Below are 22,484 nucleotides of genomic sequence, written 5' to 3'. Positions count from 1 at the left end.
CAGGTTGAGCTCTCTGTCATTATTTTGCTTCTACACACTTCTGCTGAGGCACCTTATTTTCTCCCGTATCTATTTTTTTTTTTTTAACTTCAGACCCTTAAACTGAGGGGGGTTTGAATACGAAGATCCCACTAACTTACATTTTGATTAATATGATGTAAAAATTCAGAGAAACTGAAGAGCAGATGAACTGTTAGACCGCATCTTATCTTCTACTGTCAGCTCATTGTCAGTGAGCTGAGTAGAATGACTTGCTAATGTTTCTTCTGGAAGAATATCCAGCTTTGATTTGATTATTCCAAAGGTAAAGAATTCACCTTTCTCTTATTAAATTGATCTAATAGTTAATTACTGGTAATTGTTCTAAATGTTCTGTTTCCAATTTGACTTTTTTTTGACACTTGGTTCTAGCCATTAGTTTTGCAGCAAAAGATTCTGCAAGAACCAAAGAACTCTCCAAATACTACTTATTTTTCTGTACTTGACCAGTTTTTGCTAGAGTTTTTTGATTGACTGCAGCTGCAGTCATAGACTGGTTTTATCAGTGTTATGTATATTGTTATCATCAGTTTCCTGCTTCTGCTTGTTACTCCCCAGCTTAATTGAGGACCTGATGAACATGGATAATTCCCACTGAGTTTCTTGTCAGTGGTGATTCCTAGACAGTTTTTGGAATTACCATTTCTAGGGTATGGTCTTCTAGTCTATTTGACTATGTGTTGTTGAATGTACTAACACACTTTTTAAAAAGCGTCCCTCATATTGGGGCTTTATTGTATTTCACTTATTTCTTGACCAGCTGTTCTTCATTAATAGCATCATCTGTTCTTCGTTTTCTGTTCTTCATGAATAGCATCATCTTTGGGTTTTTTTTTCCCCTATTACTTTCCTCAGGACTGATGTCAAGCTGTTTGGCTTGATTCTTTCTCTTAATGCTGGGTCAGCATTAGTGCTTTTACAGTCCTTTTAAAATTCCTTAATTCCAAGGCTTTGTAAAAAGCAACATCAGTGAGCTGGAGCTCTTGTTAACCAGCTGTTCTAGGTCTTCAAGTGCAAAATTCTCTGGGTTTGCTGGTTTTCTTATATTGCTTGTTAATCTTTGGTTAGATATTGTATGTAGAAGCTAGCAGAAGATTAAACTGCTCTGCCTGTGAGATGAGGCTCTTCTGTAGCTACATGCTGCTTCTAATATCTTCTGCCTTCTGTTGTCCGTGGAACTGGAATGAATGGCTTGCAATTTCAGCTCTCTTCTAAGAAACCTGTGACGGTGTTGCTGCTGCCCTTCCCCCCCCCCCCCCAATACAGTCATCAGTGATTTTTTGCCTAAAGACTTTATAATGGTTTTGCATAGCGCTTTTTAAAATCAATATTTTGTGTATCTTGAGACAGAACTTATGTTCTGTTATCCTCCTCTCTCTACTGACACAGAAAATCTGTGCATGCATGTGATACATACTAGGTGTTTGTCTTCAGCCTTTTCTTTTTCCTTCAAAAGCTGGCTTCTTGGAAGCTGACTTAGAAAATGGCAGATGAAGGACAGTACTGCCAACCCAGTTCAATGCTTTTTCTTCTTTCCCTTCATTGATAGTGAATGTTAGTGAGTTTTCACCTCTAGTATCTGTTCTTTCGGTTTAAATAGTAACCTGTGCACTGTATGCATTACTACTTAGTTTTCACATTAAAAAATAGAAAGCTTGAGTTACTCATTTCAAACATAAATTTGATGTTAGGTGAACTGTTTGTTTACAGAAATCTTCATAAGAGATTGACCTGTGCCAGTATGAGTAGCACTGCATGCTACTGCTTGCCTTGTTTGGGGCTATGTTTTATTTTTAAAGAACTTTATTCTGAAAGCAGTCTCAGCGATTTTATTGTGTTTTGTATCTGAGATAATGAGCTCCTGGGCAAGTTCAAATGTGCCTGGAATCAATAAATTCTATTATTAGGTTGAATATGTATTTAAAATGGTGCTAGAAACAGATGTGGGCACTGCAAGGTAATATTTTTGTAAAACTTGAAGTGATTTATTGTTTTTTCTTAGATGCCTGTTCACATCAATGACCCTTAAGTTGCGAAATCACTTGGATATTTTAGAAAATTTTTTTAAGAGGTGATCTGAAAGTGCTGTTAAAGGTTCTGTGGTGCTTTCCCAAGAGCTAATAGAGAGAGTCATCGTGTGTTTTTGCCAAATTCAGGTTAGTTGCCCATATTCTGCCAGTTGCTTATTTTTGGGTATGAGTTTCTCATCTTTTGTCTTCAACAGCTTTTTGTTTATCGAGTGTTAAACTCTTGTTTAATGGTGTTTAAATGCCTTTCTAGTTAAGGAAATTTGACATTTAAATATACTCACAAGATTTTCCAGATTATTTGAGGATGAAAGGTGATTTTCAATTAAAATTAGAATTTTTGTCATGTATCAGCCAAAAGAAATTATGTTCGTTATTTTTTCCTTCTATGCTTTGTGTTTGGGGGCAGAGGAGAAAGGAGAACACAGGCCAAAGAAGCGATCCTCTTTAAGGAAGAACACTGAAGCGGATGTAAACAAAATGCTGTCCTACGTGTAATGGAAAAATATTTTTATTCCAGACTATTATTTAAACTTTAAAAGGGAAAAGTTTTCTGGATGAGATGAGGGAATTCCTGGGAGAAAATATGAAATGTTCATAGCGAACACTTTTAACTTCCCCCCTAACTTCCAATCTATTGGAAGAAACATGACAAGGGTACTTAAAAGAAATAACTTATTTCATAAACTATAATATTATTAAAGCAATATGTTGAAGCTGTTAGAATTCTTACAGTTTAGTTCTTCAAAATTTTTAAACGTATATTGGTTAATTACTGTTGGTCCTTAATGTTGTGTTAACTATGTTAATGTTACTCCAGGCTGTTTTGTTCATTTTCCAATTTCTTATTTTGAAACACATTTTGACTATTTTAGATCTGTTAGAAAATCAAACTAAATGTTAAAAATACAAATGATTAATTTTCACTTGAGAACAAAAAAGAGGGCTTTCTGTATGTGTGAGGCCTCTTTGTTACGATACAGATGCAGCAGAGGTACCTTTGGGTGTGTAGTTTAGCTCTGCTATTGTTACTGGTTAATTATTTAAAACAACTGCTTTCCTTCGAGTGATTCTGTTTCATCAGAGTTGAGAGTAGGTGACACTGTGTATAACGAAATAAAATTTAGCTGTAGTATTTGTGAACCTATCTCATTCACTTTCTTCAGTTCCTTTTTTGGAAGAATAGGGTATAAAGGCTTATAGGAGTTCATATCATGATAAAGTGAACAATTAAAAGTTTTGCAAATTAAAAGCTTTCCATATGGTGCTTTGCAATGCTTTTAGATTTACAGCCCTACTAGAGGAAGAAATCTCTTGCATGGTGTGGTTTTTTTTGTTTTTTTTTTACCCTCTTAAAAATTTTACTGGACTTTATACTGTTAATTGAATCTGAGTGTTAAACTGTAACTTTTTGAATGGTCGCTTTAAAGATTTTTTTTCTTTTTAACAGCTTGAGTAGTAGTTGACGTCTCTTGGGATAGATTCAAAATTCTATGTTCTGTTACCAAAGGAAATGTCTAAATGCTGTATTATGCAAACTTCACTGTAAGTTTGCTAGCTTGTTAGCATTTTATTAAATTTTTGAAGCATCAGGCCATTCCTCATATTCATTTTCATAGAAAATGTGATAATAAGCAGGAAGGGCTTGAACATGCTGGTTCAGTCAGGTTGAGAATGCATCTTGAAGAAGAGCATGGCCATCATTTGAGGCCACTGTAAATTAAATTTCTTGTTTTGATCCGCTTATTTCAGCGGTAGCATCTTGTGCTGTATTTTGGCTTGCCTAAAGCCATGAATGGGACTTGTGGTTTTTTTGACAGCTGACTTTTTATAAACTAGAAATTAGATTTTTTTTTTAATTTCTTTTCCTATATACCTGACTTCTTTTAAAAATGCATTCTTATCCATAAAGCTTCTTTCTCTTTGTGGGTCTTCTGGACAAGTGTTCCTTTAGCTGTTAGTCAAAAGGGCCACTTCAAGTCCTATGGAGTGTCAGTGATCTGGGCTGCTGCATTTTTAATATTATTCTTTAGCTAAGGGGTTAAGAAAATGCATCTGCTGATGTGTCATTGGTGGTGTTGGACCAGACTGAAGACTGATTCCCAAACCTCTGTGGTTGTATTCAGCACCTCAGTTAGGCTCATGAGCCCAAATCACAGTCCAGATGTTTTTGTGAGGCTTGCAGCGCCGCCTTGAGTCATGACCACATAGTTCAGAAGCTGCTTTCCTGGAACTTTTTGATTACTCTCAACCCATTGTAGCTTTGCCGTTTAATAGCATGAAATTACCACTCAGTAGCCTTGAGTGAAGAACCCCTATGTCAGCTACCATAAGGGGCTCTTTAAGGAGTGTTCTGTGTTGAAGGGTCTTTGAGAAAAGGGCTTTATGGCCCATATTGTTATGTTACACCCCTCTGTCCAATCATAGTGCCCTTTGCATGTTCAGGGGTGAGAAAATCCTTGCATTCTGGGAAAAATTGTGTCCTTTCCTGCATTTGTTTAGACTGGGGTTAGAATTGTGGATGCTGCTATCGGTATTATTCTGGACAACATTTTGCCTCTTGGGAGGAACATACTGTGTGTGCTGCCTCCCCCCAGTTCTCAAGTTTTTCATTTTCAGCATTGTAGAGACCTACTTGGGAATATTTTGTCACCCTCTTGATAGGTGTTCAGCAGAGGTAACCATTCAGCAGGAAATGTCCTGGACATCAGTATTAGAATAGGGTTGTGAGAAGGTGCCCTTAAAAGAAAGTGGGAGAGGGAGCTCCATTTCATCTACACTGTCCCATACAGTTACAAGAATGCAAGGGCACAGGCTTCTGTTCAGTGTGATCAGACAAAACTTTTAATGTCAGAAAAAAATGGGTAAGGTACTGACAGTAAATTCTGGAAGACTTGTCCGCTATGAGAGAGATTCTGGAGATGTACTCACTAAATTTGTAACCTAAATGACGTCATGAATGTCTTGACTTTCATTCTTGTGGTGTCTTAGATGTTTGTGATAGTCTGTCGTTCAGTTTGTTTTGTGTTGCTGATGCTAAACTGATGAGAAAATCTGGGGACAGTGGTCATCTCGTTCAGTTAGCATTAATGAAAAGTACATGCAAGTCAAGGTGATAGACTTCAGACCTTCAGATAGCACTTGGCTTGTTGTGAAATGCCTTGCTCCTATATCAAACCTTGAACTGAAAACTTTTCAGGGACTTACGGAGTTTTGGAACAGCGATACCAAACTTTTTTTGTGGAGCACTTACTAGAAGAGCTCTCTGGTCATGCTGTACTGCAAATAGCATTACTATACTGTTGAGCAGAAAACGTCTCTTGTTGTTCTCTTACGTTAATAGTCACAATTGTCCCATTTGTAATTTTACTGTTAATTTTCTTGAGGGGGAAGAAGCAAATTCTAAGTCATTCTGTCCATCTAACATGCATTTATGCTTGAAGGAGAGCAGTTCTGCACCTTTTTTTTTTTTTTTTCCAGCAACTGTTTCACTGCCATTCTCTCTCTCTCTCGTTCTCCCTCCCTCCAGAGTTAGAGTTCAAGGTTCTGACATTGGTGAAGCAAGTAGATACCTGACTGGCCTGCTATTAAAATCCCATTGGAACAATAAAAATGCTTAAGCCTGTCTTTGCAACCGTTCTTTGGCTCTTTGGAATCCTCTTCTCTTCCCTTTTACCCCTGTTCACCGCAAGCTGGCTAAGCTTGACCTTGCCTGGACTATACAAGTGTTGCTATAGGGACATTGTTCTTGACATGCATAGACTGTGCTAGAGCTTTGCTATTTTTTTAAAGCCCAAAACCATCTGGGGGAATGTGACATATGGTAGGATTGCCTCAACATCCTTTCCAGTGCAGATAAAGGATGGTTGATTTTCTTATTGACCCAAAACAAGGCTAAGGTGATGCAATTTGTGAGGGAGGTCTTTTAAAAGTGATATTTTTGAGTCTTCAGTGCTTGTTGCCGTTGCTTCCTTTCTACACCTTTTTTATCAGTGTCTTTATTTCAGTTTCTCTCTGTGTCTGTTCGAGACTTTCTTCCCTTTCCCTCTGCTCCTCTTCATTCTTCAGTTTTGATTCCCAAATATTTTCCCAGTGAAAGTTATGGAATTAATATGACATTTCTTGTTCATCCTTTTTCTAGGTCTATACCCTTCCCTTTGTTTTTGTGCCTGTCTGCTCTGATGTGCATGCTCTTAGCAGTTCTAGTATATGAGATCCTGGGTCTAGGGATAGTTGATACACAGTTGTTTATATAATAGCTGGAAGTTGTACAATCGTTAGACACTACTCTGGTAAGTATACTTAAATAGTTACCACTCGCTTTTGAATCTTATCTCAGATAGCACTGTGTTCTTCTTTCAGAAAGAAAGAACTTTCAACTACCAAGAAAGATCGAGTGAATCACTGCCTGACAATATGTGAAAACATAGTTGCTCAGTCTCTAAGGTAAGACGATGTTTGTCTGCAACTCATTGTGTTAATATGAATAGTTGTTTTGGGGTATTAGCTATTTGGAGGCTTCCTGATAATTGCTAATTTTTAAATTGGTAAGCTTGTGCTGAAAACTCAAATTTAAAAGTGTGTGTTTTTTTTTTTCTTTTAAATCAGCTCAAATCTAGGAAGTAATTTTCTTTAAGCATTGATAGAGTAGGCATTGCCCTTCTACCTCAGTGAAACTGAGACCCAGAGGTCAAATAGCTTGCCAGGTTATGTAGGGTAATTGGAGAGGGCAAAAGGTTTAGATCTCCCCACTCCTGCTGTAGTGCCTTATCCACTGAACCTTTTCTTCTTTGTTATAATTTTGTACAGTGTATGTGTGATTGGATTATGAACCCTTCCTCCCCCTAGCACTGATGTTCACTTTTCATAGTGCGCGCTCTAATATTCTAATGCTTGCTTCTTTAGAAATTCTCCAGAATTTCAGAAACTGCTGGGGATTGCTATGGAACTCTTCCTCCTCTGCAGCGAGGATGCAGAATCTGATGTCCGGATGGTTGCTGATGAATGCCTTAATAAAGTTATTAAAGTAAGAACTTTATGTATTGCATTACCAGGTTTGACCTCTTCTGGATGCGGCGTCCTGTATAAAGTCAAGCTGATGTTCTTTTCATTGCTTTTCTTTCTTAATAATTTCTCTTAATGTGGGTGAGAGGTCAAATAAGCTTTTTCACGGAATTCTGTATGTCTTCTAAGGAGACACTTTTACTAATTTAGTCAGATCAAGATATTTTAACTTCTTTTCTGTACTTCTGGTCTATTTTTTCTTTAGTCATTTACTAACTTTGTGGTGAAGCGTTGCTAATTATGTAGTGTTATCCCCTAATGGAAGGGAATGGGAAGTGACAATATTTTTTGGTTTTACTCTGTTCCCCTACTTTGTTTTTATTCATTCTGATTTAAATATTTTTCCATTTGTAGGAGTTTAGCGCTCTGTGAAATGTGTACACCATTATGTAACTGTTCATTTGTTTTTCACGATGTCCTGAAACAGACTTAAGGAATACTAACTTACTTAGATTTTCCTTCTTTCCACCAAACTCCTCTGTAGGCTTGATGTGAAGTTAACCACTTTGATTACCTAAAAACCTCAGTTACATAATACTACAAAGTTAATTAGGCCACTAATCTATTTATTTATTGTTGTTGCCTTCTGGCACGTTTCTATGTAAGCTGAGGAGCTTTAACTTTTTTTCAGATCTTGATACGATAGTTTATTTTGTTTTAAAGATTAAGAGGATTTTAAATGACAGCCTTCTTTCAGTCGCCATTTGGTCACAACTGTGAAATTGTGGTTATGATAGTCCAGCCACATCGATATATTAGTCATTGACTGTAATCTAAGCTAATTATAATCTGTACTCTGTTTCTGTTTTATGCTGTGTGGAAGCAATTTAGTCTTTAACCAAGACACTGCCTGATGTGTAAATGCTGAAACAAAAAGATGTACAGTTTTATTTTTGATCATGCAAGTCCCATGCTTGTGACAAATGGAACAGGAGGGTCAGGCCCTCAACTTGCATATTAGTCAGCATTAAGCTCTTTCCCCTTCTAAAATATCTGAGGTATTAAAAAAAGCTGAACTGGACTAATTCTGTTGCTAGAAAGATGCTTTATGTTTTTTCTCTTTAGATATAAGAATATGGAAATAAGCTTTGCTTGTATAACTGTCTGTCTGGAGATTATGCTGGTTAGTGGAATTAAAGCACTAACACTTTTGTGTGAACAAGGCTATAAACTGAAGCAGCAAATACATTCAGATAAACCTCTGTAGGTCATCTTTAAATATCGCTCCTCTTACCTGTCAGAGCTTCGTAGACAGTGTAACTGACTCAAAGTTTAAATAGCTCTGGTGATACAATTCCACCCCCCCCCACCTCCTTTTAAATAAAAGTATGTCCTCAGATGTTTGTAGGCGAGGTGTTATGTTAAATTGTTTCTGAAGCTGACCTACAAACTTGTAGTACTATGTCTGTGCTAATGATACTGTGGGGAATGTTAGCCCCAATGGTAGTGTAGTTGATCTCAGTAATGCAGTTTTATTAAATGTAATAATTTAGAGTTGACTGTACTTACAATTTTTTCTGGTTGGGATGAATGTTTAGATTCTAGCCTAATTAAAAAATATATATATACATTTGTAAAAAGAGTTGCCGTGGTTGTGTGTGATGTAAGGAAGCCAAATTGCAGCTGGTGCTTTTTTTTGGGTTGCTTGATATCCTTACATGCAGCGCTAGTAAACTTCTCATATAAATTGAGTTTTCATAGGGTAAGTGAGATTAATTCCCATCTAGTGTAGTCTAGCACCTACAGTTAATAGTTGTGATGTGAACGATAACGTAAGCTTGTAAGCCAGGTAAGATTTTCTGGGGAAGGTAATTAATCTTTTTATTAAACTGCCTGGTAAAATGCAGGGGGTGGGGGGGAAATGAGGGTCTTGAGCATACAAATTTACCATAGAGGAATTCTCTGGAGGAGCCCAAGTTACTTCATCGACTGTGCTTATGCAGTTTTGGGCTCTACGTTAGCATATGCTGCATAAGATTTTGTTGTCATCGTGGGTAATCCTATGAAGATGTGAACTTAATAGCCGATGCTCAAAAAGAGAGATAGAAAATAGTTTGTAGGCAAGGCGTGAAGGATGAATTACGAAACGATGTTATGCTACACTGTAAATCTGTAGTGTGTGCACTTGCACGTTGCATGAAGTTCTTATTCCACTTGGGGTGGTGGAAATGTTCATAAGCAGTAGTATGTGCTATGTAGGAAAAAAGTGGAAGAGTAAGGGTAGTCATATGTATAGAAAATATTTTGTCAGAAAAGATGATATATAACAGGACCGTTTTCATTTTTCCCCCCTTTGAAAGAGGGAGAGCGATCGCATTGAAATGAACAGAAAATTATTACCTCTTGATGCAGACTTTCATTTCATGTACCCTAACTCTTAATTAAGCTACAGATTTAGAATCAACTGAAATGTATACTCTTTTGCACGGAGCTTGATTCGGTTGTGGAACGCAGACTTCTAGTGTCCACCACACCAGGCAGGAATAACAGGATGCAGAAAATAGACTAACTCATAGAAGAAGGATTTTTTTCAAGGGCTAATAAAGGTAACGGTGCAAATACAGCCTCAGTTTTTGAAATACCTAAACAGTAGGCTGCTAGAAGCTGGGGATGTATAGTAGGGCAAATTCATTTATTGCCTGTAAGTGGTGTTATTGTGATTTAATATTCATTTCATGATGAGTCTCTGGCTGTTGCCAGAAAGCACATTAAGCTGCCTGTACCTGTAGTCCGATACCGTATGGCCGTTCCTAGGCAGACTGAACGAGTGCTGTAGTCAGTGTTACCTGAAAATATCTATGAGAGTTTGTGGAATTGTATGCTTTTTCAGTTTTGTCTTTGTGTAGAAGATAAAGGTATCCCTTTCAGTATTCACCTTGTGTTATATCTAATACTTTCCTTCTTATAGGTCATATATAGGGGTTACATAGTCCCATACTTTTTTAAAGCTGTGTTATTGCAAGTGTAACATTGAGAATATGCCGTTTCAGAACGGAGGCACTCTAAAGTACCAATGTATTTTATTACAGGCTTTGATGGATTCAAATCTTCCTAGGTTGCAATTAGAACTGTATAAAGAAATTAAAAAGGTGAGTTTAGCTTTCTTTCACATCCTTTTGAATGTGACAATTAATAAATGTTTTAGTATGTTGAAATGTGGCATTAGTGTAAATAGTGTATGTGTTTTTAATGTCAAGGTCAAATTTTCACTTTGGTAAGATCTGTTACTGTTCAACATATTATTCTACCCAGTTCCTCACTATTGGCCGCCTTGTTGGATTTTTACCACCTCTGAAAGCTCATCTGGCAGAAAATGTATGGATGTTTGGTGTGAATAGCACCATTTTCATTTCCAGCAAGAAACCTTGGAGGATGGGGTTATTTGGCTCTTACCTGCTCACTCACACTGTCTCTGATGGCAATCCCTATTGTCTTGTCCTTTTTGGATGTTATGAGCAGATGCAGGAGGAGATGCTTGGCTGTTCAGGTGCTGTGTGCTTCTTGAGGGTACTTGACTTGGGGTAGGTGAAAGAGAGAGGTCTTAGGTATAACAAAAGCACACAGCAGACTGCATTTGGTTTGTGAATCACTTTGGGAGCCATACCAGAATCTATTGTATGGCTCTGAAGTTGAAAAATGCACGTTTTGTATTTCAGATGCAATTTTTTATTACTTATCGTTCTTATGAGGCCACGAACCTTTGATATACTAGTTTAAAAAAAAAAAAGAAAAAGTATAGATTTTTAAACACTTCAGTTCTGTCCTCAGAGGTATTGATTTGAGACGTGTTTTGGTTAGGTTCAAACTAAGTTAGATATCTAATTTTCCCAAGCAGGATGATTAGAACAGTTGTGTTTCTGATTTGAGCCAGAACTTGTTTAGACCTAGTGTTGGAGGATATATTATAGCTCCTTAGTATTTGTTGAAAATGTAGAACGCCCTGGAAATCAGGGTAAGTTGTTAATAAAGACAAATTGCTATTAAACTTCAGAATGCAAGCTGTTATAAAGTGATATGAATAACTGCATGGAATCTCTGGGGGTTCTTGGGAGCTGAAGATTATTTACCTCTCTCCATTGCTATCAACTTTATGCTATGTTTACATCTATGCAAATGTTCCTGTGATTGTCTTATGCTCTTGTTATCATCAGTCTTTTTTTGTTGGATACCACTTTCTCTGTGGTATTTTAAGCTGATTTCAGCGGAGTGCAGAGGTCAGACACTTCCTTCTCTTGCTTGCAACCCCTTGTTACCCATTTTGGGTCACTTTAGAAAATTCCTGATAGCAACTAGAAAAATGAAGGCAGCCGTGGAGCTGACTTGACTTCCTTTTGGGTAAATGAAATTTGTGGCTTACAGGCACCTTACATTTGTATCTAAATAAAATAAATATAAAATTTAAACAGTTATAGATATTTTCTAGGGAGTAGTCTTTGCTTTCTGAAATGAAACAGTTGTATGCTTTCTATAGAATGGTGCTTCCCGAAGTCTACGTGCTGCACTCTGGAGATTTGCTGAGCTTGCCCATCTGGTTCGGCCACAAAAGTGCAGGTAAACTTATCCTGGTAACAAACTTCCTCAGATATATCAAGCAAAATCTAGATGTTATTGTTCTCAAGCTTTGCATTAATTAGTTTTCTGTAGCAGAATTTTAATTCTGCTGTACTTGACTCTTAGGGGGAAGGGCAAAAAAAAGCTTGTGAAAACAATGACTTGTAATCTTCTAAATGCGTATTTTTCTCTTTAATTTCTTCTATCTAAATTTCTGCAATTTGTATTCAGAAGGATATTATCTCGATTTTCCACATCTGTATGTAGGTATTGTGTGTATATTACATTCTGTAGTATTACTGCAGAATATGAGCATGAATTAATAATAGCTTATGTGATTTGGACAGATGCAGTTGTTCTGATCTCAAATTAGTCTTTCTCTGTTGCCATACCTAGGCCCTACCTGGTGAACCTATTGCCCTGTCTAACACGAATAAGTAAGAGGCCTGAAGAATCAGTACAAGAGACACTAGCTGCGGCGATACCAAAAATCATGGCAGCGTTTGGCAATTTTGCAAATGACAATGAGATTAAGGTATCTTTCTTTAACCTATTAATGCTTCCTGTTATGTATCAAAGCGCAGTAACCTGTCAGTACCGTTAATCAGATATTAAAGAAAGCAATGTTATAGCTGCATGTGTGAATTAAGACAAAAGTTGCTCTTGCATGATGTACATTACTTAGTGTTTTGAATGGATGAGAAAGACATTTGCTGACTTCTTAATTCACTTCTGTCTGCTTTTCTTATAAAAAGTAAGATATCTTTGTTTTCAGGTTTTGTTGAAGGCTTTCGTAGCTAATCTTAAATCCAGTTCCCCAACTATACGTCGAACGGCAGCAGGATCAGCAGTAAGCATCTGTCAACATTCTCGAAGAATGCAATATTTCTATGCCTGGTTACTGAATGTACTTTTAGGTAAGATTCAGGGGAAAAATTTAAATTTGCTTAAGGTATAAGTAACATAAAATCACTGCTCATGCAAGACTTTTCATATGTGAGCGGTTTTCAGGCAAGGCAAAGGTACTGACTACAGGTTAAATATTGCTAATGCTTTCTCTTTTTTGTGTGAAGTTATGTGAAGCTAAGGTACTAAAGCTATCTGTATCTCTGTGTGCTAAAGTATTGATTCAGTAGCGTTGAAAAGAAACAGCCAAAGTTGAGGAAGCAAGCAGTATATTGGAAGATGAGTAACTTATTCCAGAATCCCTACAGTTCCTCAAGAGTCTTGAAGACTTGCATTGAGGTGGAGGATATAAGTGCTATTCTCAATGTCTGTCACTAACATATACCATGTAGCCTTCTTTAGAAGGTGCCCTGTAGACATCTTGTTGAAAAGGTAACACTGACATCAAAAGTGGAATTTCTTGATTTAAAAGCACATGACTCTGAGGTAATTGCTTCCATATTCCTCTGGCTGGGAAGTTTGCACAGTCTTTGGGGAGTTGTGGAACGGATGACGAGACACTACTAATTTCAATGGAAACTTTTGCCTCGGTTCTGGCACTGATAAAGGATTCTTTCATATATAGACTATATTAGAAAATGAGAGGTATGGAGGGCAGACAGGCAGATGCATAAAGCATGATCCTCTGAGCCTTATTTCTTTTCAGAATGGGTAAAAAATACAGCTGTCATTTAGTGATTTTTCCTCACTCTATGTGACTTGACAGTGTACTCCTGCTCACTCTTCCCTTCTGTGTACGCACACCACACTTTTCTGCTTCAAAGGTAATATTTTTATAAAGTCCTGGCAGTGGTACTGGGTTTGGACAATACAATAGCACTAGCAGGACCTTCGTGTACCGATTCTGTTTTTTTCAGTTAGTGTTGTGGTTTGTTACATAACTTATAGTTGTTCTTAATATATTTTGGGTTTTATTCCCTGTGATAAACAGGTGGGTAGGTTGACAAGATTTCCAATATTTCAGGGAGGAGGCAAGAGTATCAATGTCATTCACTAAGATAGTAGTAACAAGGCGGGGAGGAGATGATGTGCGTAGCCTCAATTCTCTTGCCAAGGGAAGAGAGGAGGGGGAGAATCGGGAGCAAGGAAGTCTAGATCACTTGTTGAAGTAGCAGGGATTATGAAAAGGAAATTTCGTGTATCTTTATTGGGTAAAGAGAGGTAGGGAACAGAGGAGACAGGACAGGGTGCTTTTGCCGTTCTCTCCTGTTACTTAGATCCTTGTCGTGTGTATTAAGCAACATATCTTCAAGGTTTGTTTTTCTTTCTTTTCTTTTCTTTTTTTTGAAACAGTTATGTGAACTACATCAAATAACTTCTTGTGTTGAAATTGGCCATTATCAATAAGTGGTTTGACTTTTCTCCTCCTGCCCCCCCTTCCTCCCCCACTACCTCCAGGCTTGTTGGTTCCCGTAGATGATGATCCTCCTACTCTTTTAATTCTTGGTGTGTTGCTTACACTAAGATATCTCATACCTTTGTTGCAACAACAAGTAAAGGATACCAGCCTGAAAGGCAGCTTTGGTGTAACAAGAAAGGAGACAGAGATTTCACCTTCACCGGAACAGCTTATACAGGTAAAAAATGAATAGTAATGCTAACCTGAAGAGTACTCTTTGAAAAAAGGGGAGGAAAAAAAAAAAAAGAATCCTTGCATATGATATGATACAGCATTAGTTTGGTGTTGGGTATGGTGAATTCATTTCTCAAAGTCCTCTTCCTCCTGTTAATTGACATTTTGTCCAGTGATCAGAATTCTTGATAAATAATTTTAATAATCAGAAATACCATGGAAGTGGTATGTGCTAGGTGAGAAGAACTAAAGAACTATGTAAACCTCACCACATTCTTTGATCCTGTTCTTCTTTATAACAATAAACAAAAAGAATAATGAGGAGACTTCTACCAAAAAAGCAGTTAAATGACTACAGTTAAATGACATTTTCCGCTTGGGAAAGGATGATGCAGATAAAGCATACGTCAGTCACGTGTAATGCACTGCTGAAATTTAACGTGATAGATGAGAGCGTGTATAGTATCTTCCGAGATGCTTACAGAGACACTTGTTGTCCTTTAGGTTTATGAATTGACTCTGCATTACACTCAGCATCAGGACCACAATGTTGTAACTGGAGCTTTAGAATTATTACAGCAGCTCTTTAGAACGCCACCACCTGAACTTCTGCACGCCCTGACCGCTTCTGGGGGCATTGCACAGGTCAGTGTATCCAGAGATGAATCTGCCAGCAGGAACCGCAGTGGGAGCATAGTGGAACTTATAGGTAAGCTATATTTTTGGTCATTCTAGTAACTGGAGATGAACATACATCGCAGGCTCTGTTCCTTAATGCTAGCCAAAAATATGAAGAATAAAATGAAATGTATAAAGCGATGAATGAAACTCTTTTTTCCGGGTACGGTAAAAGACTTTTTTCTTCTTTCCTTTAAGCGGATATGCGTAGGTTGTGTAATGGCAAACTCCAGTGTATTTGTTGCAGTTTGTCCCATGCTCGAGACCTTTTTTGTTAGGCAGAGTAAGTTAACTGTGGTGACTGACTTTTTTTCGGAAAATTAATGTTCTTCTTACCAGATATCTGGCAACTGTAAATTGATTTATAGAAAGTTGAATCTGATCGGAATTTCTATTAGCCAAGAGCTCCTTGCTGAATACCAAAACCAGCATGAAATTAAAACATAACTGTTAAGTTTATCCATAACTTCTAAAATCAGCTTTCAGTGTTTTTGTTTGTGAAGTGCATGCTCTTAAAAAATTTTGTCTTTTAACTGCTACTTAACTATTTCAAAAGAATCAATTTCTGATTGGATTGCTATAAGAACTTCTGTAATGAACTAATGGATCATTCTAATATTGCTGCTATTAGAAGGTAATTCATTAGCCAGGAGCAATCATAGCAATGAAATTTAGAGGATTTTTTTTCTTAAAAAACAAACTTTGTGTGAGCTGCATGGAACAATAGTCATTTGATGGCAGCCTCTCGGGAGTTCTGATCCAAAAAGACTGAACTTCAAAAGGAACAAGTTTACTATTTCTTCCTGACTTTATAGTCCTTTTTGATCACGTTTGCGGCTATTAGAATTCCTTCATGATTTCAGCAGCTCTGTCCTTGCCCTGATATGTTACTTTCTGTGATTTGCAGCTGGAGGGGGGTCTTCATGCAGCCCTGTTCTTGCGAGAAAGCATAAAGGTGATTATTTTCAAAAACAAATTTTTAATTGCATTCCTTTCTGATTTCCCACCCCCACACACTTCATTGTCTTGCTGAACTCTGGTCTTCATTCACAAATGCCTTCCTGTTATCAGCTGAGCTTAATCAATATAAATCTTAAAAGAGTTGTATCACGGTTTCTGATCTTGTAACCAAGATATGCTGAAACTATTCAAAGCACTATCGTTCTTATTTTTTTTCTGTAGTTCACTGGCAAAATTATGCTGGTGAATATTGATCCAATTTTCATTATTAGGCAGCACATTTAAAAGTAATCTCTCTGAACAGGGCATTCTTCCTTTTGCTAAAATTTACCCTTGAATGTAACTCTCAAAACAGTTAACCTTCTTGTTTTTATTAAACCTGTTTTTTATCTCTCCTTTCACTAATGCATGTGTATGTTTGCATGCTGTGATATGATGTTTTTTGACTTTATTTTTCTTTTCTGTCCTTGATGACTAACACTACTCATTTTGTGTCTTAATGTATATATTTTGATTTCTTTCTTCAATAGGTAATTCATGAGTAAGGCTTTAAAAGACTGTAAAGTATTCATTTCCCAGTTTATGCGTAAAAGTATGTCATATCTAATTATACTTTTAAACTTTGCTTAAAAAACATCACTAGTAGAATCACTGTAGATACGAGAGTGTAACAGATCACTCATCTGTTTTAGGTGCCTGAAATCTTGCTACTGCAGTGAAATGCATGAATGTAGTTCAGTCAGTACAAGGATGGTAGGCAGAGAGGTGCAACACTTGTTGAAAGAAACTTCTTCGAAGAAAAATAGTGTAAGACTTAGTAGGGTTATGCAAACTTTAAAGACCATTATAGCACCTGTCTTTTTTTTTTTTTTTTTAACCAAATATATCTTCCTATCTTCTGTGTGTACAAACAATCTTTTACTTTTCTGCTGTAAGAATGTATTTGAATGTGAAATAGTGGTAGTGCTGAATGAAACAGTGCTTAGTGCTGCAGTGGCAGCTTCTAGTTTAGAAATGATACAAGGAAGGAAAGGGTCTTCTGGAAAGAGAAAGGGATTGGTGCAATATCCAAAGGTGGGACAGAATGTAACAATTCAGCATAGCAATTCATAATGGTTTTAAAGTGTAATGTTAAAATTAACATTTTGATATTTGGAATGTGTTAGTGGTCTTTAATGAAACCTTGAAGTATTATTAACAGTGTAAATTAAAGTATGTGTTAAAACAGTAATGTTTTCACTGGCTGGTAAAACACACGAACCATCAGGTTCCTTCTTTCAGGATCATTATATGAAAATTGTATTGTGGTCTAAAAATTGACATAAATTAATTTAAAGCATTCTGATCAGGATTTTGTACTTTGTACAGATTTAATCTTAAATTTCAAGTTGTTCATTTCTTTCTGCCCTCCGTTGTAGAATGGAGGGCAGAATCAAGCCTATTCACAGTTCCTGCTTGAAGTAGTTTTGCAGTCAGTCTACTCTCAGTTTACTGACAGGAGGCTTCTGCTATTAGGCATAGGAGAAACTTCTTTCATATGTAAAAGTTTAAAGTGAAGCAGATCTACAGAAACTGGTGACCCTAACCTCAGAACTCAAACGTTCCATGCCCTTTCAGTCATTCTGCTTCAGACAGGCTTCAGCTTTGAACAGCTAACCTATGTTGGTTTACTTACGTTCCAGCTTCAGAAAATTCTTTGCCGAAAAGGCTGAAAACTCATTTTCTGAATGAAAGCCTGTATCTGCATCTTAGTTGTGAAATTTATTCAAAAGGAAGAAAAGCTATTTTGTGGCTTGTTTTATCTAATCACGTAAACATTGAAAGCCTAATATGCTATATTAATAAAGTGTTTTTCGGTGTCCTTCCTCTTTTCTTACTTGCTTTTTAAAGGTGATCAGCTATGGAAAACAGAAGAATATCCTGTTTTATTTCAGTGAAATGTATCTGAATGGGTAAAAACATAGAGGAAAATACTGTTGTTTATGGTTTTGATTGGGAACTCATAGCAGGAGTTTACCCATTCTTTCATGGGAATGTGTAGTTCTCTGATTACTACTTTATTTTATATAGAGCGTGCATTGAAATGTCATGCTTACTTTTCTGCCTTACCTACAGATTTGAATGGCATAAGATGCATGCTTTTCTGGAGGAAAACAAATCTACAGTGTTTTTGCTATGTATGAAAGCAATTGTGATAAAATGAATATGAAGGTCTGTTGATGCTTTCCGGTACTTAGAAAGACAGAAATGAGATAAGAAAGAATTCACCTAGAATTGTCAAAACATTGATATCTTGTGTGGTAGACCTTGGACCACCAGTGAGGTTTATTTTTAAGTGTAAAACAGGCTCATCTCTAACCAGTGATCATGAATCTCTCTGTCTCAGCAAGTGACATGTGAGATCCAGAAGGATGGGCTCAGTTGCTCCCTCGGTACTTGATCTGTATCCTCTCCCAATTACAGCCCTTTCAGTGCAGTTGGATCCTTGTTTTGCTCCCAGGCAGTGTACGTTTGCAGATATCTTCCTCTCTCCATTGCTTCTATTTTAACTAGATATTAAACTGTGAGTAAGAGAATTCTGAGATTGTTGTGTTAGCTTATCAGTGGCTCATTTTTGCTATGGCAAAAGTTTGTGTAAAGGTATTTCTGCCTTAGTGGTCCCTGGATCTTAATGGCTGTTGTCCAGAGTTCATCATCTTTTCCCACTCACCTTGTCCCTTGCTTCTAGTCTGTGCTACTGTTCCCGTAAGCGTTTTCCATTCTGTTATCTTTGGAGTTCCGGTCTCAAAGTGCCAGTAGCCTTTGGTAGCTTTTATACCCTTAAAGAGGGAAAGATTATTCAATTATTTATGGTGTGTGATGCCCTTATGAGCCCCTTGGGCAGACATCTAGTCGTCAGCCTTCTAGTCCTTAGTACTAGGACATACTTGAAGAAATTAGCAGTGGCTCAAACGCAGTCCATAAAATTACCTGGAACGAGTAAGGTCGTAAGTAGTTTCTCATACCGTTACAATAAAATTATTTAACTGTGTGTCTGCTTGTCATTGCCGTCTGTTTCTATCCTGACCAGATAATGAGGGACTAGATACTCGCTTTCTTCATTCTTTTCTCTTTTGCCCTCTGTATCCTGTCATAGCTTTGAAAAATTATTCAGAAACTTTTTAAAAATAGTTTTCACATCTAACTGACTTCAAATGTTAAGCGTTTCAAGTTGACTGTAATGCTGGAAAACTGTAAGTATTTTTGCTATGTCACTTTTTCAGGTAAAATACTTCTTGGTGAAGAAGAAGGTTTGGAGGATGATTCTGAAACTCGATCAGATGTCAGCAGTGCATCTTTTGCAGGTAGTTGTTTCTCCTTCCAGCAGTAAAATCAACCTGTGTTACTTTATGTTCTGGATTCACTCCAAATTCACAATTGCTGCTACGTGACATATAAAACTGAAATTTCGTGGTGACTTTGGAGTAGGTGGGCACTCAAAAGTTTGGTAACAAAACCCAAACCACAGAGGCTCATGTGTGTCAACCCTGCCTAATGAACTAGACCCCCAGTTACAAGAGTGGTGTTTGGTTTGTGTTTGTTTGTTTAGTTATGGCACGGAGCTGCTGGGTGTAGATGGAACAGCATAAAAATGAGGAGATGTGCTAAAAGAGATGTTTTGCAGATGCTTGTTTCCCTATCTGTAGTTTAACTGCTTAGTTGCTAACTTTGCATGGCATAACTTAATATGGGGTCGAGTTTTTAACTCCTCATATAGACTCCTTTTAAACACAAATGTAAACACTTTACTGGCTCATAAATGTCTTTGTTTTGCAGCTTCTGTGAAAGGTGAGATAAGCAGTGAACTGGCTTCTTCATCGGGTGTATCGACGACTGGGTCAGTAGTCAGTTCAGCTGCTGATCCTACTGGGCACGATATCATTACTGAGCAGCCACGTTCACAACACACATTGCAGTCTGACTCTGTAGACCTGACAAGCTGTGATTTGACCAGTACAGCTACTGAGGGGGAAGAAGATGATGTACTTAGCCGAAGCTCCAGCCAAATCAGTGCTGTCCAGTCGGATCCCACTATGGACTTGAACGATGGTACACAGGCTTCCTCACCAATTAGCGATAGCTCTCAGACTACTACAGAAGGTCCAGACTCTGCTGTAACCCCTTCGGACAGTTCTGAAATTGTAAGTGTGCAACGGGCAGAGGGGGGATCCTCTTCTACTGAGGGGCCCGACATGTCTCAGAGCTCTTCCATGGAGGGCCCAGACTTGGATTCATCTACTTACTCGTCTTCTACTTTTCCATCCTCAGCTAGTAACAATGGAAAGGTCAGCAGCTCATGCCTTTATTGGAGAGCTTGACCTCCTTTTAACACTTTCACTTCGGCAGTCATTAAAAACAAAAAGACCATAATCAGTCTGTTCAATGGGTAGATCATTTGAAGGCAAATGCCAAAGTTTCTCACTCACTGGAAGAATATCAGTATCAATTACATACATATCTCCCCTTAGTAGCACATCCTGTGTTGTTTTTTTTAATAGATATATTACATAATTTTTTTTAGTACAGAAGGGCTAATGGAAGTGTTAAAGGGTGAATATTCTGTTTGGAATGATATAAGAATACTTTTGAAACCTAATATTTCACGTTATCTTCTGCCTGTGCTTTCTCACTTGACAACAGAACTAATTTTTGGTTTTTTTGTTTTGGTTTTTTTGTTTTCCAGCTTATGAGTATTTCCTCTACTGGCCAAATGTTGCATGATTTACTAATGTGGCAGTTATGTATAAATGCCTGAAATAACCATATGCTATACCTATTTTAAGAAATTAATCTCTCTTAGGCAAATGTGTTGTGAGGTTGTAATAAAAACATTAAAAATTTAATTACTGGGAGAGAGCAGAAAATGAGAGCGCAAAAATTTAGAATGGCTTCTTCTATTTCAAATAATGTCAAACTTTTGACTTAAGCTTGTTGATGGTAACTTTGGAAGAGTTAAATGTCTTTTATCATTACTAAAAATGGTTGTTTTAAAATTATAACAAGCATAAACTCTTGTAAGTATGGAGATTCACAAACCGAAGGAGTGACGGTGGGTTGTCTTGTCTGTCATGAAACTGTAAGCGGTGTAGGGACCAAAAGGAGCAGGAATTTGTTGCCAAGTTTTATCTCTTGAAAATTCTGGTCAGCCTGTTATGTACGTCAGGCAGTTTGCATGCTACTAATCAACAGTAATTACAAATACAGTTCTACTGACAACTGAGTGGCATCCCCTTTACCCACATGTGGCCTTTTTGATTAACAATTTCCAGGTGCTTCTAAAGTCAGGGAATAACTGAAGAAGTATCTTGCATCTTCTGATAATCTTGCAATGAAATGTTTCATGTTTTATTCTCTTTCATTATGATTATTGTTTTTATGATTATCTTTTACCTATTTTGTATAAAATACATTGATTCTAGGGCTCACACTCTTTCAGAAGAGTCCGTTTTAGTGGACTCTGATGTACAAGGAAGGAATTAAAATATTTTCAACCTAATTTGTACTTTTTTGTTGTATACAGCGTGCTCTCAATTTGACTTTACGTATTCCAGAGAAGTAAGGTTGTGGGACAGTTTGGTAGAGAGGCCTTTTGGGACAAATTCAAGTTGTGACACTGAAGCTATCGGTTGTGGTTTGTAGCTACTGAGATAGACGATTATGTTTAGAAACTGCTGAGATGGGGGGCAAATATGTTTAGAATAAGGGAGCAGAAGTAGCTGAGGGAGGAGGCAGTGCACCAGGTTTTCAGCCTTCTTGATCTTAGCATCCAGGGTCATGATTCAAGTGGGAGACTATCAGATGCAACCATAGGCCCTAATAGCTCAAATGCTGGAGAAGGAGGGAAAACTGCTTTAGAGTCTGCATGCAGCTGTATGCTAATATGTATCGTGCTCACTTTTCTTTGGAATTATTTGTAGATTATTAACACTGCGTGTTTAATAGAGATTTAATAGTGCATGGTCAGCTAAATTATTTCAAGTCCTGTCCTTGCACTGTGTAGGTTTTGGAGGGTACTGAAAGCCAGTATTCTGGAATGCAGATTGGGCAGCTGCAGGATGAGGAAGATGAGGCTGCAAATATTCTCCAAGATGATTCATCAGAGTCTTTCAGAAATTCTTCAATTGGTATGTTGATAAACAATAATTTTAAAAAATACAGAATTGATGACCCCCTCAGGGGAGGTGCTACAGATGCTGTGTAGCGTCCAGAGGACTGACAGCTTGCTTAATAGATATGAAAAACAAATATCCAGATGGAAGTGTAAAATGAGTAACATTTCAACACTTCTAATGAATCATTCGTTTAGATCACTGCTAATTTATTGTTCATGTTTTCATAATGAAGCTCAACTAAAGTGCTTTCAATTTGCCTCTAAAATGGTATTTCATAAGTTACCTTTTTTTAAAGCTCTTCAACAGCCTCACTTGCTGAAAACCATGAGCCATAGTAGGCAGCCTTCTGATAGCAGCGTAGATAAATTTACATCAAAAGAAGATGCAGCAGATCCAGGTGATCATGAAAATAAGGTGAGATGTGGTCACAATGGTCTGGTTTAACGTTTAAAGCAACTAAGTTTAAAAACAGAT

The 22,484-nt window shown here is 37.3% G+C and overlaps 1 protein-coding gene across 2 annotated transcripts in view; it reads left to right on the top strand.

The window, feature by feature from the left end:
* The window catches only part of HTT (huntingtin), a 92,416-nt gene that overhangs the window by 3,104 nt on the left and 66,828 nt on the right, over positions 1–22,484 (top strand). The window contains exons 2-14 of one of the 2 annotated variants that reach the window (XM_068943483.1): positions 6,429–6,512; positions 6,972–7,092; positions 10,160–10,219; positions 11,602–11,681; positions 12,078–12,216; positions 12,457–12,598; positions 14,046–14,224; positions 14,725–14,929; positions 15,806–15,853; positions 19,122–19,202; positions 19,675–20,039; positions 21,899–22,022; positions 22,306–22,424. In XM_068943483.1, the coding sequence (XP_068799584.1) occupies positions 6,429–6,512; positions 6,972–7,092; positions 10,160–10,219; positions 11,602–11,681; positions 12,078–12,216; positions 12,457–12,598; positions 14,046–14,224; positions 14,725–14,929; positions 15,806–15,853; positions 19,122–19,202; positions 19,675–20,039; positions 21,899–22,022; positions 22,306–22,424 (1,747 nt within the window). The remainder of the gene's footprint in view (positions 1–6,428; positions 6,513–6,971; positions 7,093–10,159; positions 10,220–11,601; positions 11,682–12,077; positions 12,217–12,456; positions 12,599–14,045; positions 14,225–14,724; positions 14,930–15,805; positions 15,854–19,121; positions 19,203–19,674; positions 20,040–21,898; positions 22,023–22,305; positions 22,425–22,484) is intronic. The other variant, XM_068943484.1, reaches the window with a different exon arrangement.

The sequence above is a fragment of the Struthio camelus genome, chromosome 4 (assembly GCF_040807025.1).
Source record: "Struthio camelus isolate bStrCam1 chromosome 4, bStrCam1.hap1, whole genome shotgun sequence".
Classification (NCBI taxonomy): Eukaryota; Metazoa; Chordata; class Aves; order Struthioniformes; family Struthionidae; genus Struthio; species Struthio camelus.
Note: the sequence above shows the minus strand (reverse complement) of the source record. Positions and strands in the feature narration are given on the sequence as shown.